General features: G+C 46.4%; 6 protein-coding genes across 6 annotated transcripts; 1 reads left to right on the forward strand and 5 right to left on the reverse strand.

Annotated features, from left to right (window-relative positions):
• Positions 1-987: 987 nt before the first annotated feature.
• Positions 988-1,434, reverse strand: F5147DRAFT_640842 (uncharacterized protein; the record flags this gene model as incomplete). Its single annotated transcript, XM_041433043.1, has 1 exon — positions 988-1,434. One exon carries the CDS (start codon positions 1,432-1,434, stop codon positions 988-990), a length of 447 nt encoding a protein of 148 aa, XP_041288994.1.
• A 100-nt stretch (positions 1,435-1,534) lies between these two features.
• On the reverse strand, positions 1,535-2,522 carry F5147DRAFT_815703 (uncharacterized protein; the record flags this gene model as incomplete). Its single annotated transcript, XM_041443543.1, has 2 exons — positions 1,535-1,962; positions 2,024-2,522. The coding sequence occupies 2 exons, from the start codon at positions 2,520-2,522 to the stop codon at positions 1,535-1,537; spliced, it is 927 nt and encodes a 308-aa protein (XP_041288995.1).
• Positions 2,523-3,448: 926 nt separating this feature from the next.
• Positions 3,449-5,336, reverse strand: F5147DRAFT_763201 (kinase-like domain-containing protein; the record flags this gene model as incomplete). The annotated part of the gene is made up of 4 exons (XM_041440624.1): positions 3,449-4,280; positions 4,755-4,841; positions 5,131-5,164; positions 5,331-5,336. The coding sequence occupies 4 exons, from the start codon at positions 5,334-5,336 to the stop codon at positions 3,625-3,627; spliced, it is 783 nt and encodes a 260-aa protein (XP_041288996.1). The 3' UTR covers positions 3,449-3,624.
• Positions 5,337-5,757: 421 nt separating this feature from the next.
• F5147DRAFT_713655 (uncharacterized protein) lies at positions 5,758-7,844 on the forward strand. Its single transcript, XM_041438418.1, has 21 exons — positions 5,758-5,823; positions 5,871-5,884; positions 5,935-6,033; positions 6,086-6,095; positions 6,153-6,170; positions 6,226-6,251; positions 6,301-6,323; positions 6,347-6,349; positions 6,376-6,410; positions 6,463-6,487; positions 6,548-6,559; positions 6,624-6,639; positions 6,691-6,725; positions 6,779-6,887; positions 6,943-7,002; positions 7,054-7,081; positions 7,137-7,194; positions 7,249-7,273; positions 7,321-7,458; positions 7,514-7,571; positions 7,622-7,844. The coding sequence occupies exons 1-21, from the start codon at positions 5,764-5,766 to the stop codon at positions 7,676-7,678; spliced, it is 909 nt and encodes a 302-aa protein (XP_041288997.1). The 5' UTR covers positions 5,758-5,763; the 3' UTR covers positions 7,679-7,844.
• Positions 7,622-8,903, reverse strand: F5147DRAFT_357282 (uncharacterized protein). Its single transcript, XM_041429367.1, has 2 exons — positions 8,556-8,903; positions 7,622-8,503 (listed from the first exon to the last, which is right to left on the reverse strand). Exons 1-2 carry the CDS (start codon positions 8,870-8,872, stop codon positions 7,984-7,986), a joined length of 837 nt encoding a protein of 278 aa, XP_041288998.1. The 5' UTR covers positions 8,873-8,903; the 3' UTR covers positions 7,622-7,983.
• Positions 8,904-12,254: 3,351 nt separating this feature from the next.
• On the reverse strand, positions 12,255-14,802 carry F5147DRAFT_815723 (amino acid permease; the record flags this gene model as incomplete). Its single annotated transcript, XM_041443544.1, has 11 exons — positions 12,255-12,330; positions 12,389-12,570; positions 12,622-12,950; positions 13,000-13,075; positions 13,126-13,341; positions 13,394-13,613; positions 13,664-13,694; positions 13,748-13,856; positions 13,990-14,112; positions 14,167-14,287; positions 14,687-14,802. The coding sequence occupies 11 exons, from the start codon at positions 14,800-14,802 to the stop codon at positions 12,255-12,257; spliced, it is 1,599 nt and encodes a 532-aa protein (XP_041288999.1).
• Between the last annotated feature and the right edge of the window lie 318 nt (positions 14,803-15,120).

The raw sequence follows: 15,120 nt of genomic DNA on the forward strand, positions 1-15,120 counted from the left end.
TACTTGTTAGACGTATTCTGTACCGTCCCCGACTAGCACAGCACAGTCACTCGCCAAGTCGTCAGCCTTAGCTAAGGACTGCTTCTCGAAGGCAAGTCACAGATCCTACATTCCCTTCAAGTGATGATCTCACACTGATCACATCTATCAGGCTCACAGGACGTAGTCTATTTTGCAGAAGAATGGAGAGCCAGGTATTATACTCATGTGTAAGTCTATCGCTCTTCGATCTTTGCTTCTAGGTGATGATGTGTACGTTCATACAGCAAAAAGAGTACCACCGTGACAGGGCGGGGAGGGTACTTTCGACGCAGACATTATTATTGCGTCGAGAAGTAATTCGCTTTCAAGCGTGCATGCACATCACCTGTGTTTTATTGTATCACAGATACTGGATGATATGCTCACCACTCCGCACTGGTCTCATATTGCAGAAGTGTGGGGGGAATCTGATCATGGAGATCTCACCATGATCAGGCACAACTTGGACGATACAAACCTGAGTTAGAGAAGTTTGCAACGATTATCTTTCTTTCTTCGATTGAAGGACTTATATGCGGGCACGACCTAGACAACTTCTAACCGCTAGCTTGCTTCAATACGTATCTGAATGATCATGACTCGTTCGGCGGTGTATCGATTGTGCTCCATGGCTAGTGTGTTTTATTTCATGCGATGTGTCATTACTTGGTCTTGGAAGAATTTTCCACTTTCCTGTGACATCTCCCCCACCAGTAAGACTCACATCCCTTTCACGCCACTGTAGCTGCGCTGCGTTGATAGACTTCGCGAAATGTGCATCAGCATACATCCCCTCCTTGATTTATGCACTGCAGATTGTCTAGACCGTGTTGTGGTCGCGTTCAAATATTGGAACAATACTATTCGTTGTTCCTTCACAATCATGCAACACGGCCGCCCGAATCGTGCTCGCATCTCTGATAATCAGAAGTCCATAGTCATGATCGTGACACAAATGAAAGGAAACTACAAGTGTGGAATAAACTTGGTCCAAGCTACTGTATCGTATACGCCAGGAGGTAACGATCGAAAGCTCATCAATATAAGTACAATCAGTGTAACGCGTGCAACAATATATACGAAAAGGCTAGTGAGTAAAGCTAAATTTGCGATAATACCGTCAGAAGCGTCCACATCATGCAGCCAAAGGATATAGACAGACAATAAGACAAAAGATATTGGTACGAATACTATCGCAAGGGAAGCCGTACGCCATATTATTTGCTCTGTGTGCCCCTGAAACAAAGCATTCCAGCCCAGACAGTGCAGACCTCCAAACACTGTCCCACTGAAACCTCCAACGGAAAATATAATGATGCGATGACGGTAGATACAGTCACTATCATAGCCACCCGTAGACGGAACCCGACGTGAATGGTCAGCACGGAAGGAAGTGAATGGGCCACCGCCCATAAGATTGAGCCAGGGATAAATGCAAGTGATAAGAATATTACTTTCATGTTCGGAGTATTCTCTATGTGCTTTTCTAAGATGCGGGCGAATTAGAATAATTTCAAGTAAGAATATTCACGACATACTCATAGGCTAATTTTCTCGGTGGAGAGGCTGTTGCTCTCCAATAAACAGCATGAGGACGTCCTACATCCTTGGGCTTCTTCCACCAAAAGCCATAGGCAATACTGGTCAGGGCAGCTACAGCAAGAGTGTCGAGTTCGAGTAGTGTCACCGGAAGGTTTTGAATGTAACGGGCGACAAGCTGGAGGACGAACCACGCCAGCTGAAGAATGGCAATACCTTTGGATAATGCGTCACCCTTGCTTCGATCTTCTATATCTGCCTCCACGATGATGGGCATTTCCACAGAGCCCTCAAGAACAAAGCGCTTAAGTTCCTTGGGTTTAAGAGTGGCTCGCGGCTTGTCATCTAAGTAGAGCATGAATCCACCCATCCATGCGAAAAAACCATGCGTCATTGTCCACTCTGTGAAACATTCGTTGAACGAAATTAGTCACCACACCGAAGGACCAAGCAGGTAACCGACCTCTAAAAGCGCGATTTGTAACATGCGGAGCGCTCAGATGCGGGCTGTTTGTTCTATCCGATGTTGGAATCTCACTAAGCAACGTAGCTGTACTCTCTCCGATATCTGCACAGGCGCTGTGGGTCTGGTGAAGTTGTGCACCAAAGGCATCATTGAAGTCCTTTACGGTGTCACGAGCACTTAGAAACTGTACAGTAGCCCAGATAATCATAAGTTCTGGGGCGATTAACGCCATCATCATGATGCCTAGGCGACGAGAGAAAACAATGAATTTCCCTTCGTCCATACCTGGGATGTTTGGGTGAACTGCAGTCCATGTGCATGCGAATAGAGTCGCGGCGCAACTCCAGATAATGTCCCACAGCGATCTGGTGTTACTGTAGGATGAAGGGTCACTGACGTTGAGTGTACTGAGGCTGGTGCCATTGATGCTCGGCAGTGAGGAGCAAACAAACGGGACGTGTAACAGAAATAGGATAGCCAAGGGTAAGAGGGTCATGATGAAGTTGATGGTATATGTCTGTTCAATCAGCTGCTCTATTTAAGAGTGCGGTCGCACGTACAACAAGTCGACTAGTCAGCCTTCAGGACTAAGTCCTCAAGGCTTCAAGGCCTCATGCCTCATGCCTCGAGGCTACCATACCCACCGCTAGTACAGGGAATCCATTCAGATAGTACACGTTTATCACATGCGGAAAGGTTGTACAATGTTCAATGAATAGCCTAGGGTCCTCCATGCACATGGACGATCGCCGAAGCGAAGCACGGTCGACGCTTGCTGCATCGGCAATTCCCGGCAATGAAATCAAATACAATCTAAAAGCTTATGTAAGTAAGCCGCACTGGCAGGAGTTGCAGGAGTGCTTTCCGCTCGTCCACCTCCGAGTCAGCTGCTCGAAACGAATATGCCGGCGAGCTTTTCTTTTTCCCACCCGTCACTTCCTATTTCACCAACACAGCTACTCTTCGATCACGGTGTGTCCTGCATAGTAGCCTACCTACACTCTTGTGGACCCGACCTGCGCATCTCACTTTAGTTGATAATCTGGCCGCCCATCTTCGCAACTCAATCATCTCTCTTTTTGGCCAGATTCGCGATCGGGGCGGAATGCGCTTCGCACATATCTAGAAACTTTGTTCTTAGTGTGAATCTATTTGCAATTCTAAATAATTCTCTTATCCACGAACCTCCGAGCGGTGCCCAAAGCTAAAGATAAGCTGAAGCAAACATGTTGAGTAGAGTCCGGGATCTAATTCGTTGTGAAAGTACTATGACGGGCCAAACAGGAGGAACTGAGTCTGTCCACCTGTGGGGGCTGAGCGTATTGGTTTCTGTTCAACCCTTGCTTTCCAATCCAATATTGCAAGTAAATCAGATGGTAAGTTATGGATTTGCTACCGTTCTCTGCCGCCTTTGTTGAAGTGATATATGATTGCAGTGAGCATGATCATATTAGGGTCTGCTAATACCTTACAACCCGAGCCAGTTTATCAATGGACCGTGTTATGCCTACTCCATTGCAAAAGTTCGTGGCCGGTTAGATGCGGTCTCGATATTTGGAATATTAAGCCATCCTACTTTCTCCCGAGCATTATGCGTATCATTCCTGGTGCCAAATGCCCAACTTTTTCATATAGAGCTGGAGTGCCCTCTCATCCGCTTCGAATATGACAGCTTCTTTCCAATCGTCGTCAGATTCATCATCAAAACGATATTGACACAGCCCAAAGTCGATGAGCACCACTCGTCTAGGGTGACTGCTAGATACAACGATGTTGTTTGGGCGCATATCGGCATGGATGACACCGAAAGACGCGAGGGTGCTCACGGCCTTTACGAGCTCCTGGTATGCTGAACTAGGGACTGAATGGGGATCTTGGATGGTTGCGAGGTTCTCGCCTGGGATGTACTCCATGAAAAGCACTCTGGGGGATATGGCACGACCTTCGCCGTGGCCCGAGATGACCCGACCCAAACCATAGAGCCGCGGGATGGTAGAACCCTTAAGGTGTCCAAGGCATCTGTAGGCTTTGACTTCACGTGCAAATGAAGCCTCGTACTGGCGATAGTAGATTTCTTCCCACGACGAGCCATCCCAGAACTCTCTCTCCCATTGAGGGATACTAAAGTCATCACCCGTTGTGAATGGACGACGGTCAGCTGCGGCCTTTTCATTGGCAGCGGACCAGTGGATGGGAGATCGTCTTGGGAACGGGTCTTTGCGCTCGTAGTTGAAACGAGGATCAAATATTTTAGCTATCAGTGGATTGATCATTGGGGAGGCCTACTCTGACAGGGGCATCCTCGATTTCGACGCATAATTGTTGGTCAGAGGAAATGGCGGAGTTTGAACGGTTTGACCCATCCACGCCCACATAAGCTCAGGTCCCACATCCTAAACTAAACAGTGAAAACTGGAAGCACTAGCCTCGAGGCTGGCAAAGTATCAGGAAAGGTCAATTGACAATGCTGTCACGTTCATTTGCAAAAGCTTAAGTGAGTCCATCTCTACTTTGGGTGAGCAGCCGTTAGCGTTTCTTTTCTGAACCACAGCTGCTCAAGACGAATATATCGTCAAGCCTTTCTTTTCTCGCACCATCATACCTATTCTTGGATCACGGTGCGCCTCGCATCGTAGCCTACCTACGCTCTTGTGGACTCGACCTGCGTATCTCTCAAACTAATCAATAATGTGCGACTTGAAGCTGGCCGCCCACCCTCGTAACTCACACATCTCTCTCTTTGGCCAGATCCGTGATCGGGCCGGCATACGCTTCGCGCCTTCATCCACATACTCATAATCTTGAACTTGCGAATCTATTTTTTGTTCCCAATAATTATCTTATTCACGAGCGTCTGAGCGATGCCCAAAGACAAGCTAATGCGGACATGTTGAGTAGAGTCCGGGATCTGATTTGTTGTGAATGCCGTGAAAGTGCACAGCATGATGGGCCGAACAGGAGGGTTTAACTGTCCGCCTATGGGAGCTGAGCGTATCAGTTTCTGTCCTTTGCAATCCACTATTGCAAGCAAATCAGATGGTAAGTTATGGATTTGCCGCCGTTCTCGGAAACTTGACTACATAGGCTAAACACCTTTGGCTCACTTCTGAAATTTTCCAGTATTCTCCTGCTTCTCACCTAATGCAGCACGTACGTAAAATATCGTGACGAATCACGCAATGGCTGACCCAGTCTCATAGCCCCGGAGGAACTGGAATGTCGTTTTATTGCGAGAAACGACATAATGTACATTACTAGTTTTCTAAGAACTCGATCAGACACGACTCAGAGGACCTGAACTCACGGTCATGGTGTTCAAGATATCATGATAGGATCTTCTCGTCAGTTCAGATCACATGGTGATAGAGTTGCGGTGTGCAAATATATATCCAATGGCATTAACTCGCGAATTTTTCCTATGCAAGAATTTGACAATCGACGTAGGATCTATTCCTCGAGAATGGAGCAAGACGAGACCCTGTCCTGTGTGATATGGCATGTAAAACTTCCTTACCGCCTTGAGCTACTTATGAGCTATATTGCAGGGTTTGGCTTTCCAGGCGTCTTCTCGTTCTCCCACTACTCCGCTCCGAGTCGTTATCTTTGCAATGTCTATTGCTCTGGACCATGGAGCCATGCTCATCGGTGGCTTGCTGAGCTTCGGGCGCGTTATCAACCATCATGCAAGAATATGATAACTATCTGACGTAACTCACAGCTTGTCGGGTTGCGTTAACATGCAATTCATCGTGTACTGCCGGGTGTATTTTCGCGAGAGTTGGCGTACTAAGTCATTGGTACAAAACTGTCTTTCAAGTTTACATTTTTTGATCATCTTACGCAGGTCATTGTAATATGGTACGCTCGAGCGTGCTGTTGTATGTGAGACGAATGCCAATGGAAATCAGGCTGCTCGATTTATGCCATTCCGCACTTGTGGCAAGCGCCCTCTGGGATTCCATCATTGCGAGTGATAGTGGCTTGGATACACTTGACACAATCCCCTGGTATGTGTGATACTATTATTCACAATCAGTCGGAGAATTAATGCACCATCAGGAGTATTGGTGTGAGGAATCGCGTTTTGGATATGTTGGACTGTCGTTACTAATGCATCCTCTTACAGCCGGCGATCGAGCTTACTGTGCGTTTTCACTCGTATGGAACTGCACAACGCTCACTACTGGAATATCCGTCAGGCTATGATCACCTTCATCGTCCAAAGGTTGGCTATATCATACAAGGACAATATGATTTTGACTCAACCGCTTCAGTTTCTTTGCGTACCGAATCTATAGACGTTCGTGCTTCTCTTCCTTTTATTTTCACACACTGATGTCGGTGGGTAGTGCAAAATAAGAAGCTCACTGTAGTGATTCCAATTGTATGTTTTGCGTTCAAAAGTCTGCTGTGTACTTAACGTGATGTTCTTTCAGGTTGTTCTCTCTTTGGCTCGTTTAGGTGGGTACACTTTAGTAAGTAGTGCAATAATGTAAACTCATTTTGACGGTTTCACTTCAGTCATGACTAGCAGTGAGTTATCAAACATTCACACTTGTGGTTCTTTCGATCACGCACATTCTTTAAACTTTTTCAGTCACAATGAGTGAAATGTGAGCAATGTTTGAAACATGATTGATAGCCACTGAAACTCGTTTCTGCAGGCTCAGATTGCAATCATACAGTGCATTCTTTCAACGTGATTTCTCATCTGTGGTGGTGTGCAGCTTCGTAGTGTTAACATACAGATAGGATTTTCTTGGATATTCACGTTGGGACTCTCACTTTCGACACTCGTGGATATCATGATCACAACTTTTATGTGCTACTTCTTTCGCAGAAATCGCCCAACCTTTACGGAGTAGGTTATCATATAAGCTTTCCCACTGTACAGCTGACATTCATTCGTCTCATAGCACTATCCGTATCATTGACGCCCTGACGTTCTGGACAATTCAGAATGGCTCAATGACAAGGTATGACATATGAACGTAGGTCACGAGCTATCTTCTGAAGCCACCTTGTAGTACTGCGACCATCGCGACATTGATTTGCGTGAGCATCCGAGTCCGTGGTGTTCTGTCAAGTCTTGACCACTCAAATATCACAGTGGAAAGTTATGCCTCAGAACCTCATATTCCTAGGTCTTCACTTCATTGTAGCGAAATGTAAGTCATTCATAATTCTCGTAAATATATCTCATTTGGATACTGATGAAGCAGTACATGCAAATTCCCTTTTAGCTACGTGAGTCACAAGTCCGATGCGATGTTTACGACTACAGTTCAAACTAGTACGTCAGTCTCAATGCCAGAAAGCAAATCTGGAACGGAGAGCAGCACACTCCTACAAACGATCGATCCATGCCAATCGTCTTTCTGGAGAACTTTGAGCACGCACCTGAATCTTCGACCATACAACAGGAATTCTAGGTGAGATCCATAGACATCGTCGTTGAATGATATCTTACATCTCACATAACTACAGATGCAGTTTGATGCTCGCGAGTCGCCAACTGAAAGCAGGGCACCAACGTGGAAATTTGGTGCGTAGCTCTCCCATGTACTCTCAATATGACCTTATTGACTATTGTAGGTGCAAGTAAATGTCGAGGTGGAGACAGACAGCGGCGCAGACGATAACCCAGTTTGATGTTCTGTAGTTCGAACACTATGCTAATGACACCCTCACGACCCTTGTTTGCTGTGTCTCTGAGCTGCGAGCCCCTCGGCCCCGTCTATTGGTCAACATGTCGTGGGTACCTTGATGGCAAGCGGATCAATCGAATATCAAAATGTTCGACCAATAGTCAGGCTGAGGAACTTGAACGATATCAATAAACAATCCGGTTTCCAAGCTCTATTAGTCAAACAACGGGGAAACAGTAAAGAGACGAGAGATCCAAAGCATGCTTCTAGCAAGAGGATAATCATGAGCGTGATGTAAGTAAGAGGAAACTAAACATGTGGAACGAATGTGGTCCACGCCACTGTATCGTAAACGCCAGGGGGTAGCGATCGCAAGCTGGACACTAGAAGTACAATTAGTGTAACGCGTGCAGCAATATATATGAAAGCGGTGGTAACTACAGCAAATCTCACAACCCAACTGTCATGGGGGGAATCCGACAATATGACCCAGCCAAATGTCAGAAGAAGAGGTACCGATGCGGATGCCATCACAATGGAAGCCACACGCCATAGCACCTGATCTGTGTGCCACTGAAATAAATAATGCCAGCCCAGGCAATGCAGTCCTCCATATATGACGGCACAGAAGCATCCAAGGAAAAGTGTAATGACATGATCACGGTCATGACGATGTTCATCAGCATAGCCACCTAAAGACGGAATCCGATGTGCTCGGACAGCACAGGGAGAGACAGTCACGGCAGTGCCCATAAGACTCCTCAAGGGATAAATGAAAACGAGGAGATAATGATGCCAGCGATCCAAGGAGAATTCTGGATTTACTTTTCTAGAATGTGGGTGAATAAGAATGGTCTCAGGGGAGAATATTGACCACGTACTCATAGGTGAATGACAGATCCTGAAGCACCTCTGCTTTATTTTTGTTCCAGTGGATAGGATGAGGGCGTCGTACATCCTTAGGCTTATTCCACCACAGGCCATAGGCGATGCAGGACAGACAAACTATAGCCAGGGTGTCGATTTCGAGAAGGGTTACGGGACGTTGCTGGATGTAACGGGCGACAAGCTGCAGGATGAACCACCCCAGCTGCAGAATGGCGACTCCTTTGGATAGTGCGTCACCCTTACTTCGACCTTCTATGTCTGCCTCCACGATGTCAGGGATATCCACGTATTCATTTTCAATGAAGTCCATGAGTTCCGTGGGAGTAAGAGCAACTCGTGGCTTGTTATCGCAGTAAAGCATGAATCCACCCATCCATACGAAAAACCCATGCGTCGTTGTCCACTCTGAGACATCCGTTGAACGAAGTTAGTTACCGCACTCAAAGACCGAGCAAGCAACCGACCTCTGGGATTGCGACCTGCATCATGGGGAGCGCTTGAATGTGAACTGCTTTTTTCATCTGATTCTGTAAGTAATGTAGTTGTGCTCTGCCCTATATCTGGATCGTCGCCACAGGCCGGGTAAAATTTCGCATTGAATTTCTTGAAAGTGTCACGGGCACTGAGAAACTGTATTGTGGCCCAGGTGACCATGAGTTCTGGGGCAATGAGCGCCAGAACCATGATGAATAGGCGACGAAAGAAAATAGTTATTCTTCCCTCGTTCATACCCGGGATGTTTGGGTGAATTGCGGTCCATGTGCATGCGAATGAAGTTGCAGCGCAGCTCCAAATGATGTCCCACAAGGTCCTAGTATGACTGCTAGATGGTGAGCCGGCGACATCGAGTGTAGGGGTACTAGTACAATTGAGAGGAGGTAATGCACAAACAAATGGAATGCATAACAGTAAGAGAATAGCAGCGGAGGTGAAGGGTAGGAGGGCCATGGTAACTTAAGTTGAGAGCATAATTCTATTCATTCCGCTCCCCTCTTTAAAGGTCTAGAATGTATGGCAAGTTGGGATGTCGCAGGCTGGTGTATGTGGACATGTTGAGAGATCAGGGGCCCTAGGAGTGGCGCAAAAATGTGAGACATTTTTACTATGCATCATGAATCTCATCAGTGAACGGTGAACAAATGAGAATGATATTGAAAGTAATATGATGTTGAGCATCGCAACAATCAGCGTAAATTTGTCGACCGCTTTCATTTGGCATTGTCAAGGAATGTCCAATTTGCAAGCGCGCAGGTCTGGTAGCTCTCAGGCTGTTTACCTCAAGGACTCTTTCACCTGGATGGTTCTAAGAAACAACGTGCAAGCACAGGTTCATGCATTTCAAGATGGACCAAGTCTGAGAAGGATCATCAAGGAAGGAGGTTGCAGTGTGCGGAAATGAAAGGCACTTGGGTGATGCTATGTCATCCTCTGAGTTGAACCGGTGTGTATATTGATAGTGCAGCACGAGTCGAGGACTGTTGTGTAATGAAAGCATTTCGCTGATTTGAATCGGCGGATGTACTTAGCGACCGTGAACAGGTTCAGGAACTGCTTCAGTGGGCTTGTGGAATCAGCTGGGATGTATCGATTTATGGCGTAGCACTGTTTGCACGCCAAGTTTCAGGCAGATAAAAAGCCACTGGTCTTAAAACAGAGTCGTATGAGATACTATCATGTAATGGAAGCTGCAGAAACTCACGCCGTTCTTCCTCAAATAAGCGATCCCTGGCTGAGTGAGTTGGCAGTCGCGTTTAACGTTCGAAGTTACTTCATATCATCCGAGCCGAGGCTCTGGGTCGTAATCACAGACAGGATACGAGAGCTTCACTGCTTCCTGGATTCTGGAAGACTGGAGTATGAATCCAGAAATCGTCGGATTCCTCACCCTGCCTTGCCCCTTGCCTACTGACAAGAAGGCGATATTAATATGAAGGACAGCACGGACTTGACTAGCGCTGAGCCCTAGGGTACTAGGTGCCGCTGGTGCGTAGTAGTACCGTAAGTAGGAGTTGAAATTACATAATCTGAACCAAATCTGTTTTTTACTACGGTCACCCGGACCCCGGTGGAGTATGACCGCAACTTGAATGGACCTCATGCACATGACTCGAATGCGCACCGCTCGCCACAGACAGCTACAGACGCGCTAGATGAAGAACTATGAAGTGGCCGCGGTATCTGTTGATGACGAACGTTTCAATGCTCGAATGCCACAATCAGGTTAAAATTAATGTCAGGTCGAATTCTGATCGTCCCGCTTCGGCACTGCTATGATCGATGTTTGCGCCATGAGAAGCTGGGTCACCGGTGGCGAAGTATAACAATGGTGATACATGTGGTTACATAAAGTTCAGGAAAGTAGGACTTTCATCTCGGCTGCTGAGCGCTCGAGCCGCGAGGTCGACAAGGGTGGAGAATATTTATCATGATGTTCTGTTTGCATCATCACTAATTAGTTCTTCACCATAGCACAGCTGCCCTCCACGCCATTTTCTATCCTTTAGGAGTCTATTTTTCATACCTAGTCATCATCGGCGTAGTCACAGCAGTTACACCCTGATCCCTGCGTTAACTTGTCGCACTTCAGAAACGTCTAATTCGACGAAACATCTCACTGTTACTCGCCCCTTCGAGCGTATTGAAATCAAAAGAGTCCAGGATCGCACCGTAGTTCTCATACGGGTCGCACGCCTGCGTCATGATGATGATGGTGAGACTCAAAAGAAACGCATGTATGTGGATGACCGTCATTTACTGACTATGCAACGCAAAACGGTCAAACCTCCGATGCCATTGATAGAACCAGCTTTCCTGACGTTTCAATCAGTCTTCTTAATTCGACCTAGAAGATCTTACCCTTCGCTAGTTCAGTTCGAAGTCCAACCCTATTCCACATTATCATAGCCGCCCGGGCCCCTTGGCTACTTCACGAAGCACCCACGCTGGTCAATTTTATATATCATTCGATACCTTGAAATGATATTACCTGCTCTCTGCCAATGTATCCTTGTAATACTTCAAACGCCCATAAATCGAATATTTCAGTCCCTGATGCGGCGAGTGGTGGGTGGTGTTGATATATTGTTGCGCCGTTCCACGATTATTGATGCCTCGTTTATGGCGTGGGTCGATCAAAAGTCTGCGGTGGAAGTATAGTGTGGTGATGTCGGAGAAGAAGCTCTATAGATGAAGGTTAGGGGCGTATTGGTGGCAATGTGGCATCATAGTATTGCAGGAAGTTCTTGAGGGGGTATATAAGAGATCGATCTCGACGAAGACCTGCAGTCTGGTTGCAGCACAGCAGCTGATGAGCGCTCATGACCTCAATTGTAGATGGTGCTCGCTCGTAGTCCCGACATTCGATATTCACAATCGAAGGTATCCATAGATACGCCGTGTTCCCTCATAGGATCGTGTCCGACACGAGCTAGTAAGCATTTATCGGTGCTGCAGCTGATTTTAATATCTCTACCACTGCTAAAAATGCCGTCGAAGGCGATGAGGTTGTGATTCCAGATTTAATGAAAATGCCCTATTCATGTTTATATGACACAGTTTTTGAAGGTAAGGAGCTGCCCATGTCCTAGTATCTCTGCAAGATAAACAATGCAGCAGCGCTAGCTGTGTATTGTGTATTGGTATAACAACGAACCGCATCACGCCTGTAATGGTTCTTGCGGTAAGCAAACAACTCAGATGGGAAAAAGAACACACACCAAGTTCATCCAAATCGCCTCCTTCCAATTTTTCGGCGAGGGTTCTTTAGATCTAAAAAAGATGAACGGTTAATCCCAGCCACAAAGAAAAATAATGGAAGATGTCACACCCCTCGACATCTAAATTCTCTGTCCCGGACTTGAAATCCATCTCGCTCGGTTTCACCAGGGGCACCCGCATCACAAATTTCGCAGATGCATACAATACTGAAAATAGTACGATAGGCAAATAGGCTGTCACGAACGCCATGTGAGACCAATTCGCTTTCAAAAAGACTTGCCATCCGCTGAACTAAGATCATAGTCAAGTACTCGATAGCAGTGTGATAATCTGCATACTTACCAGGAGAGTTGCCAGCGACGAAGCAATCACCCACCACGATGCATATGGCTGGAGTCTCGAGGCATATGGTAAACGTTTCCTGTCATACCCTTGCGCCAATAATCCCTGGTGGAACCTGACGTGGGTCACCCCAACACAAAACCACGTTAAGAGTCCTGCGGTGGCAGTCATGTCCGCAAACCAGGTAAAAACGATGCCGGAGCTGGTGTTCACAACCATGTATGACAAAAGGGAAAACAAGGAGCAAAAAATGACGGCCACATATGGATGGCCTGAACGTGACGTGCGCAAGAAAAACTTGGGAGCATTGCCAGTAGCAGCAAGGCCATCTGTGAATTAATAATGAGAGTGTGAAATTCCGTGCATTTACGCACGTACATAATCCCCTCGATGATAAATATAAGTCGCTTGAAGAGGCGGACCAAGCAGAAGTTAGGATAACTGCGTTCAAAATCTGAATTGGGTCTTATAGAAGGGAGCCGCGACGAGCATGGAAGGACATACTGAAGGCAGATATCTAATCCCAGCCTGATTGATAGCGATCACAAACGGAGATGACGAGGCATCGGAAGAGTTAAGATTCAAAAGAGGGTTGTTGGAAGGGACAAGCAACCCGATGACGAAGATGCTCCCGACGTAAAATAGGAAAATTCGGATGTATACTGTCCGTATCGCTCGTGGCATGGTGTATCGAGGGTTCTTCGCTTCTGCGGCTGCTATCTGAAAACATAGTGATGATAGATTTCGTATTAATTTTAAAGAGAGAACATACAGTGACAACCTCGGTTCCAATGAAAGAAAAGGCAGCCTGGATGAGTACACGAATGAATCCTAGAAACTGCCCTTTAGCTCCAGCTATCCCATCGAACTGTACAAACGGTCCGGGATTCTTCCAGTACCGGAACCCAATATGATCATGACTTGGGCCACCTCCGAGGTCAAGCACAATACCAAGGACGAGGAGCCCTGTTATCGTGACGACTTTGATGGACCTGATCGACGATAAGTCTATACGGCCATCAAGGCAAAAATAGCTGCTCACGCGAAAATAAATTCCATTTCTCCGTAGGTCCCTGAAGATTATATCAATGCGTACAATTGACATTCATTGAAGCAAGGGACAAACCAACGCCGAAAAGATTGATTCCAACAGCAACTACCAGACACATGGTGATCCACACCGCACTGTTAACTTCGATATTCCAATACTTAACGAGAGTAGCAGCGGCCGATAACTCAGCTTCACCAAGTGTAAAATGGGTTGAATCTGAGAGCACTTCATGGTCATACTCACCAGGCATCGTAAACTGATAAAAAAAATTAAGCCATGAGGATCTTCGAACCGTTCACTACAATATTGCATCTTACCGTCCAACAGTACCAGCAATTCCAACCCATCGCAAAAGAGAAGGCTGGATCGACAAATCTTTCCGCAAGTCTGACGTGACCGCCTGAAATGGGAAGGAGAGTAATCATTTCCCCGACGGTTATCTGTTATATAACCAGGAAAGTGAAAACACAAAAGCACGCCAAAGAGGAACTCACCAAAACGCAGTAGCACATCGTCCCCATGAAAATATATCCGAGTAGAAGTCCCACAGGACCACCCTCCGTCAATCCCGTCGCAGTGCCTAGAAATAATCCCGTACTAACAACGCCTCCGATGCTAAAATGAAAATTTATGAGACACGTGTGGTTTTCAAGAAGACGACTCGCTTGATCATGGCAACATGACGCTCCTTCAGGCGTCGTTGAAGCGGCGTCCTCAGAAACAGGTCAGGGGTATCGGGCAGTTCACTATGTTCAACGTCATAGACGTTGGCAAGCACTGTTGGCGTCCTTTTTGTGAAACACAAAGGTACCATCTTTCTTGCACGAAAACCTGTGTTCCCTGAGATTGGACAATAAATACGCCTCGATATCATATCAGCAATTATCTTCAATCTTCACACGTGACAGTCTCCTGACGCATTGAAGATTTCATATCGGCACAGATTAGAAGGTCACAGCTACGACCTCATTGGCGCGACTCCGTTGGCGACTCCGGTATTCTGCAACGATACACATTGCATTCCGAAAACGGTTTGAGGCGTGTACTAGTGGATTGCGGAAGAAAGCGTAGATCGGTGTATTGACCGATGCAAATAGTGCAAGGCTGCCGAGCTGTTTCGTGTTGGACATCTGATGCTTCAAAGCAACAGAATGAAACTTTGGATCATAAGCGCACGCTCAACAGAATTCTGGGACGGACAAAACATTGGATATGCTCTCCACCAAAAACTCAAATCCGGCAGGGTTAAGATATCAATACATTCCTGAACAGATCACCAGAAGCTAAAAAACAAACTGGCGTAAATTATCTTCCGCATTAATAGGATGAAACACTGCATGAGGAAGATGCGAAGACCACTGTTCAACGTTTATCCTGTGAAGGTAACGATTCCATGTTAGTTACCACTGACGGAACGGTTGAAGCACGTAACCGACCTCTAAACTTGT

The sequence above is a fragment of the Suillus discolor genome, assembly GCF_016758755.1.
Source record: "Suillus discolor strain FC423 chromosome Unknown F5147scaffold_60, whole genome shotgun sequence".
Taxonomy (NCBI): Eukaryota; Fungi; Basidiomycota; class Agaricomycetes; order Boletales; family Suillaceae; genus Suillus; species Suillus discolor.

Excerpts from the sequence above, each read along its gene's own strand:
- F5147DRAFT_713655 (XM_041438418.1), top strand. The coding sequence starts at position 5,764 with ATGCAATTCATCGTGTACTGCCGGGTGTATTTTCGCGAGAGTTGGCGT. Across the intron at positions 6,252-6,300 it reads ATCACCTTCATCGTCCAAAG|TTTCTTTGCGTACCGAATCT; the intron begins GTTGGCTATATC and ends CAACCGCTTCAG. Across the intron at positions 7,274-7,320 it reads GCAAATTCCCTTTTAGCTAC|TACGTCAGTCTCAATGCCAG; the intron begins GTGAGTCACAAG and ends AGTTCAAACTAG.
- F5147DRAFT_357282 (XM_041429367.1), bottom strand. The coding sequence starts at position 8,872 with ATGGACTTCATTGAAAATGAATACGTGGATATCCCTGACATCGTGGAG. Across the intron at positions 8,504-8,555 it reads GATCTGTCATTCACCTATGA|AAAAGTAAATCCAGAATTCT; the intron begins GTACGTGGTCAA and ends CCCACATTCTAG.